This window comes from Sycon ciliatum, chromosome 10 (assembly GCF_964019385.1).
Source record: "Sycon ciliatum chromosome 10, ocSycCili1.1, whole genome shotgun sequence".
Lineage (NCBI taxonomy): Eukaryota > Metazoa > Porifera > Calcarea > Leucosolenida > Sycettidae > Sycon > Sycon ciliatum.
Window position 1 is genome coordinate 10224810 of NC_088652.1, and position 6550 is coordinate 10231359.

General features: G+C 50.1%; 2 protein-coding genes and 1 long non-coding RNA gene across 3 annotated transcripts in view; 2 read left to right on the forward strand and 1 right to left on the reverse strand.

Annotated features, from left to right (window-relative positions):
- Positions 1 to 1050: 1050 nt before the first annotated feature.
- On the reverse strand, positions 1051 to 1713 carry LOC135826202 (uncharacterized protein DDB_G0271670-like; the record flags this gene model as incomplete). The annotated part of the gene is made up of 1 exon (XM_065338835.1): positions 1051 to 1713. A coding segment is annotated over one exon (663 nt), but the record flags the coding sequence as incomplete, so codon positions are not given.
- An 876-nt stretch (positions 1714 to 2589) lies between these two features.
- Positions 2590 to 5615, forward strand: LOC135826632 (uncharacterized). The gene is made up of 3 exons (XM_065339235.1): positions 2590 to 2614; positions 2676 to 2871; positions 3680 to 5615. The coding sequence occupies exons 1-3, from the start codon at positions 2590 to 2592 to the stop codon at positions 4983 to 4985; spliced, it is 1527 nt and encodes a 508-aa protein (XP_065195307.1). The 3' UTR covers positions 4986 to 5615.
- A 579-nt stretch (positions 5616 to 6194) lies between these two features.
- The window catches only part of LOC135826205 (uncharacterized), a 2475-nt gene continuing 2119 nt past the window's right edge, over positions 6195 to 6550 (forward strand). Inside the window, exon 1 of the long non-coding RNA XR_010555230.1 lies at positions 6195 to 6335. This is a non-coding gene — a long non-coding RNA (uncharacterized LOC135826205). The remainder of the gene's footprint in view (positions 6336 to 6550) is intronic.

Consider the following 6550-nt stretch of genomic DNA (forward strand, 5'->3'; position numbering starts at 1 on the left):
CTTTGCAATTTGCCTAGCACGGGCTTGAATCAAATTTCGAGAGAAGGTGGGTTTCTTGAACGCTATAGTCGATCCTGCAGCGGACCATCAATCGATTTTTGAGCTACTCTTGGCTAGAGGAGAAAGAATGAACTTCGAATTACAAGGATAGCAACTCAATCTCACTTCGAAATAAGCGTTCAAAGGACATAGCCAATGTACTGTAAACAGCTCTTCTGTACGAAGACTGCGTTCGAATTATCCAACCGGCGCACTTTTCGTACTTCGAATTATGCATTCGATTTTGACTTGAAGTGACTTGCAGAAGATCGGTACGACGAAAAAGTTCGAATTACACGGAATGTTCGAATTAAACCGTATTCGAATTAGAGTGAGTCTACCTGTACTTGTATGTTTTATCTGTAAGGTGGAAACGGGCGTCATTTGTAGTGTTGAAGATGTTGCGACAGCTGCCAACTATGTGGAGAATGTGGTCAACATCATATACAAATACTGTACCAGCAGAAATTTTCGTCTGGAATTTAATTTCGTCTTTTCGTCCAAGGAGCTTTTGAGCTACATTAAATGCGGGACTAAATGTCGATTTGTCCAGCTTTTCAACACACTCTTGTGATCCATGGAGGAAATTTTCAACCGAACGAACTCTCTTTCTTTGGAGTTGGACGAAATTATTGACCGACGAAATTTTCTGCCTGTACAATACAGTCATGGGGAGTGTGACCTGTTACTGTTGATGCTGGTGCTGCTGCTGTTGCTACTGCTGCTGTTGCTGCTGTTGCTACTGCTGCTGCTGCTGCTGCTACTGCTGCTGCTGCTACTGTTGGTGGTGCTGCTGCTGTTGCTACTGCTGCTGGTGCTGCTGCTGTTGCTACTGCTGCTGTTGCTGCTGTTGCTACTGCTGCTGCTGTTGCTACTGCTGCTGCTGCTGCTGCTGCTGCTGCTGCTACTGTTGGTGGTGCTGCTGCTGTTGCTACTGCTGCTGGTGCTGCTGGTGCTGCTGCTGTTGCTACTGCTGCTGTTGCTGCTGTTGCTACTGCTGCTGCTGCTGCTGCTGCTACTGCTGCTGCTGCTACTGTTGGTGGTGCTGCTGCTGTTGCTACTGCTGCTGGTGCTGCTGCTGTTGCTACTGCTGCTGTTGCTGCTGTTGCTACTGCTGCTGCTGTTGCTACTGCTGCTGCTGCTGTTGCTGTTTGTGCTGCTGCTGGTGCTGTTGCTACTGCTGCTGTTGCTACTGCTGCTACTGCTGCTGTTGCTACTGCTGCTACTGCTGCTGTTGCTACTGCTGCTGTTGCTGCTGCTGCTGCTGCTGCTGTTGCTACTGCTGTTGGTGCTGGTGCTGCTGCTGCTGCTGTTGCTACTGTTGCTACTGCTGCTGTTGCTGCTGCTGCTGCTGCTGCTGTTGCTGCTGGTGCTGCTGTTGGTGCTGGTGCTGTTGCTACTGCTGCTGCTGTTGCTACTGCTGCTGTTGCTACTGCTGCTGCTGCTGTTGCTACTGCTGCTGCTGTTGCTACTGCTGCTGCTGCTGCTGCTGGTGCTACTGCTGGTGCTGTTGCTGCTGGTGCTACTGCTGGTGCTGTTGCTGCTGGTGCTACTGCTGGTGCTGTTGCTGCTGGTGCTACTGCTGGTGCTGTTGCTGTTGCTGGTGCTGCTGTTGCTGCTGGTGCTACTGCTGCTGCTGCTACTGTTGCTACTGCTGCTGCTGCTGCTGTTGCTACTGCTGCTGCTGCTGTTGGTGCTGGTGCTACTGCTGGTGCTGTTGCTGCTGGTGCTACTGCTGGTGCTGTTGCTGCTGTTGCTGCTGGTGCTACTGCTGGTGCTGTTGCTGCTGCTGTTGGTGCTGTTGATGCTGCTGCTACTGTTGCTACTGCTGCTGCTGTTGCTGTTGGTGCTGGTGCTGCTGCTGTTGGTGCTGGTGCTGCTGCTGTTGCTGCTGCTGTTGGTGCTGCTGCTGCTGTGGGTGCTGGTGCTGCTGCTGTTGGTGCTGGTGCTGCTGCTGTTGGTGCTGCTGCTGCTGTTGGTGGTGGTGCTGCTGCTGTTGCTGCTGCTGCTGCTGTTGGTGCTGGTGCTGCTGCTGTTGGTGCTGCTGCTGCTGTTGGTGGTGCTGCTGCTGCTGTTGGTGCTGTTGCTGCTGTTGGTGCTGGTGATTACCGTATGTCTGTACCCTTTTAAAGCCATGGAGGTATTTTTTCTTCTTTTTTTCTACAAAATCCACATATGTCCAGACACCGGGGTGAATAATGGAGTGCGGTGGTGGGGTCCGTTAAGCTCCGCCGACCAGAGGTCTCTCTATATATTCGATTATAAAGCCAGTCTCGGTTATGCACCCACGGGCCTCATACCGTATGCCCGCAACTTGAAAGCCGTGGCGGTATATTCGATTTTATGGGCTTCATAAATGAAATGACATCTGAAGTTTATTTGTAGTAATGAAGGAATATGTACAATGCGAACAAGCTTACAGCCCAGCAGGAAGGGTGAACAAGCAGATTTAGATTGAAATATCTGTGTGGACTTTGACCTTTTTGGCATGGCGTAGTAGGTGAGGTATTTTGCATCTAATATATCTAGGAAAGTGGCGGTGTTTAGGCCATGACTTTAAAGACGCTGACATACGGTATGTTCATTCTGCTGATACCAGTCGTTTTGCTGTCACTGCTGTCTTGTATTTCCTGAAGGGTCGCGGATCACCGAGACGTCGCATGACGACATTTTTATCATCGCCATCGTGGTGTTGGCTGTTATTGTGGCCATACTCCTGTGCATTCTGTTCTATCTGTGGAGGACCACCAGGCACACTGTCAAGGAGATCGTCATATTCGAGGGCAGGGCTGCTAACGAGACTGCCGACAGCGACGATGATGTCGACCTTGGGTAAGAGGCGGTCCGGTTCACACGTATGCGTGCATTAATAAGTGAGACAAGTCAAGCAGCCGTGTGTGTTTGTGGGAAGGGTAGGACGCGGATTTAGGAATAGACACCCGTAGCAAACAACGGTAATGCTATTTTTTTACGGTACTCATACCTCGATCACCCAAATAGCGTTGAAGCTGCAGCGTAAAAACGTTATGGGAGCTGATTTATCGTTGTGACAAACGGTAAGTTTTTTTGGCTTGATATTGCATAGTCCGTACACATTTCACCTTGTATCACGTGTATGGTGACATAAATGGTTGTACCGCGCAAAACAAAAGCTATTCTCGTGGCAACAGCGTGTTAAAAATAGCGTGCAGCTTGCTAAAGGTCTAACCCAAATCACGGTATTTCCCCCCTCACGGAAAAACCGTTACAACATAACGCTTTTTGCTAAGGGTGTTTAATATATCTCAATCTCGCCACCGACAAGCAGCTCTGGTCAGCGCCTATTGACAGATGCTTGACCCCTGTACGATTTGCTTGTGCGGGCAATGTGCGACCTGTTCATATTATTGGGGAGAGGTGTAGGGGAGGAGGGAGAGTGGAAAGGAGCGGCTTAGGGGAGAGGGGGGAAGGAGGGAAGGAACAGAAGAGGAGCAGTAGAAGGGAAGGGGGGGGAAAGACTGGAGAAGAGTGGGAGATGGGCGAGAGGAGGTGCACCAACTGACGTATCATTTCGTTCTGGCCATCGATGTGGTAACAATAAGTGCCCTGGCTCTACCCTGATGTTCACTCTGACGTTTGTACCGCGTGCTTTTCTCTACAGGTTCTATCCAGACGATTTCCCGAGCGAAACATGGGGAAAGAACACGCTTCGGAAAAAGCAGTCTTCCCACAAGCAGTTAAACCGCTTGGTTAGTATGCCAAAGGTGGTTGGGCCGGATGAGCCAACGAGGGTCTCGCCCGAGATCATGTTGCCGATCACGTCCCAAGTGACCTTGACGGCAGTAGATTCCAGCCTGTCCGTCCACGGAACCGACGCTGCGGAGAAAGACGCTATGCGCGATAAGGAGCGGTTAGTGATCTACTCGAATCCATCGTTGTTGAGTTTCACCGATGACGCGGATCACCTGGAAGACCTAATCATGGGGTATAGTGATCGCAGTGAGAGCACCAGTCAAGACGCATTCCGTCCACGTCAGACCGAGACGGAGGAGTTCGGGCTGCCTCCGTTTAGCGCTTTCGCGGACATCATGGCCGGACCCGACACGGATGTTTCCAGCGCGGTGAGCGAACTCGACAGCCCCCCGGTGGAGTACAACGACGTCCATGGGGACTCGGTTCTCTCTCAGAACGCCATGTTCAACGGACATGAGCCGCAGGTGTCGGATCCTCTCACCAATGCTCCCTTGAAGACACCCATGGAAATTGGATACTCCTTGGTGCGCCGTGGTGCAAAGGGGCGGCCGTCACGATGGTTGAAGCAAGGTAACTACACGTTACCGAACCAGTCATCTCTAGCGAGCCAGCAGGGCCAGGACATCGTAAGACTGAGCGCCGGCCAGATTGTGCTCAAGACGCTTGCAGGCGAATTAGTCGTCGCCACGGATGATGGTAGCATGTACCCTCTCAATCAGTTCAACTGTATTGTGGATCCTCACAGTGTTGCTTTCTATCGTGTCCAAGCCTCGGCAAGCGGTGGTTTGGTTCTTATTGACTTAAGCACAGACACCGAGCTCGCAAGCCTGTCCTCAAGTCAGGTTCTCGATGCGTGCAAGGCGTTCAAGAAACGCCGTGAGCGCACGGTGGCGGACATGCAAGAGGCCATTACGTTTGCAATGAGTGAGGGAGAGAGCTCTACAGAATTCGGCCTGCCTCGTTCTCTCCTGTCCATGCCCAATGGCCGGTATGCGTTTGTTAATGACGCCGGGGCTTCGGTGCCGCTGTCCGTTTTCGGTGTGCGTGTGGAGCAAGACCGGGCGTCTCGATTTGCCATTGCCTCCGGATCGGACGGCACCTACACTCTGTTTGACGTCGTTCTGGCTCGTCTGGTGGGAAGTGTCAAGCGCACCTCGGTCCCGGACAGGCTCCTCAAATTCCAAGACGGACAAGACGAGCTGCCCGCTTTGTGATTGCAAAAAAACAAGTTTCATTATCGATGGCCCTTAAAATATGTATTGCAAGGCTTTTTTCCACCGAGTCACACACACATACACACACACACACACACACACACACACACACACACACACACACACACACACACACACACACACACACACACACAGAGTATGCACGGCCTGTAATTGTTGGAGATAGGCTCTAAGGTTTCTTTTTATATCATATTTTTTTGCCAATCATGCTATCTCCCTTTGTTGAGAATACGTGTATTTTACATTATTATCTTCCTGGCGTTTGTGAATTCGCCCCAGCGCTGGAATCGTTTTGCCAAAAATACTTTTTATTAAAGTTGGTTCCTCCTGCATGTGTCTTCTAAGGTATTACGTTTATTTTACGCATCATTTCCTGACTTGTGAATTTTCTTGAGATAGGGAACAGGATAGGGGTTCCGATATATCCCGGCGCTTCAGGAAACAGTTGGGCCTTGCCGGACACTATGAAGTTGGCAGATTTTTCTCGTGCAGCGTATCTCGCATTTTGTTGTCACCACTTTCACACATGACAATACTGCATACATGCTGCTGCTGCTGCTACTGCAGGTATGGCTTACTAGATGAATTTGAGCGGTACTGTCGCTATATTCCCGTAATTATCAAGTACAATTGTGACACTCACAAATCTCAAGAAATGTAGCGTCGATCGAAAGCTGTGCATGCATGCGTGCGTGTATGTGTGGGTATGCGCGAATGCCAGTCTTTGTCAAACGCTTTCCAAACATGGAAAAATGATGGCTGTGAGGCAACACTGCTAGCATGCTGGCCCCTCATGCATCAGAAATCTCGTGGATGAGTCTGGCGAGCTGGAGTACTGTACTGTGCTGTCACGAAAACCGGATTGGTTTCCTATTACTGTAAAAGCAGAAATTTTCGGTGGTCTTTTATTTTCGGTAACTTCGGTGCCAACAATTTTTACCGATAACGCACCGAAAATTTCGGTACAACCGATACTGTATTTAGAAAAGCGATCCTGTCAGCTTTTCTATTATTGTGTTCACATGGCGCTACCTAACGACACCGCTATTCAGACACGTTGTCTACGTAGCTACGTAAGTTTCTACGTAAGATGCTCGGTACCTGGCCCTGGACCAGGGAGCTACTCCATGGCTCCTACCATCGCGCCGGCTGGCCGCATGCGTGTGTATTGCAGACTTTTGTTGCCTTTTCGGATGTGCATGCACGAGGAACTTCCTTCTTTGGAACTGCTTCTTGCATGAGCTGTTTCGGATATTTCGTCTCCTGGCCTGGCTTATTTCGTTTCGGCGCTGCTGCGACCTCCTTTCGCGGAATATTACTCAATGACAGGTGAGTTGACCAGTTCCCTTTGATTCATTTGCTTGTGTTGACTCTTTCATTTACGAAAAGTGTGCTGATTTTGGGTGGAATGCAATACATATGGAAAAGCTGACAGGATCTCTTTTCTAAGTTTAGCTTTTCCGCTACCGAGGCCTCCTTTTACGGAATACTCGATGACAGGTGATCTCTGAGTTGACCGGTTTCCTTCGATTCATTTGCTTGTT

What these genes read in the sequence shown, in the direction of transcription:
- LOC135826632 (XM_065339235.1), top strand. Translation starts at nt 2,590, where the DNA reads ATGACTTTAAAGACGCTGACATACG. An exon ending in TTTAAAGACGCTGACATACG is followed by an intron (nt 2,615 to 2,675) that starts GTATGTTCATTC and finishes TATTTCCTGAAG; the next exon opens with GGTCGCGGATCACCGAGACG. An exon ending in GACGATGATGTCGACCTTGG is followed by an intron (nt 2,872 to 3,679) that starts GTAAGAGGCGGT and finishes TTTTCTCTACAG; the next exon opens with GTTCTATCCAGACGATTTCC.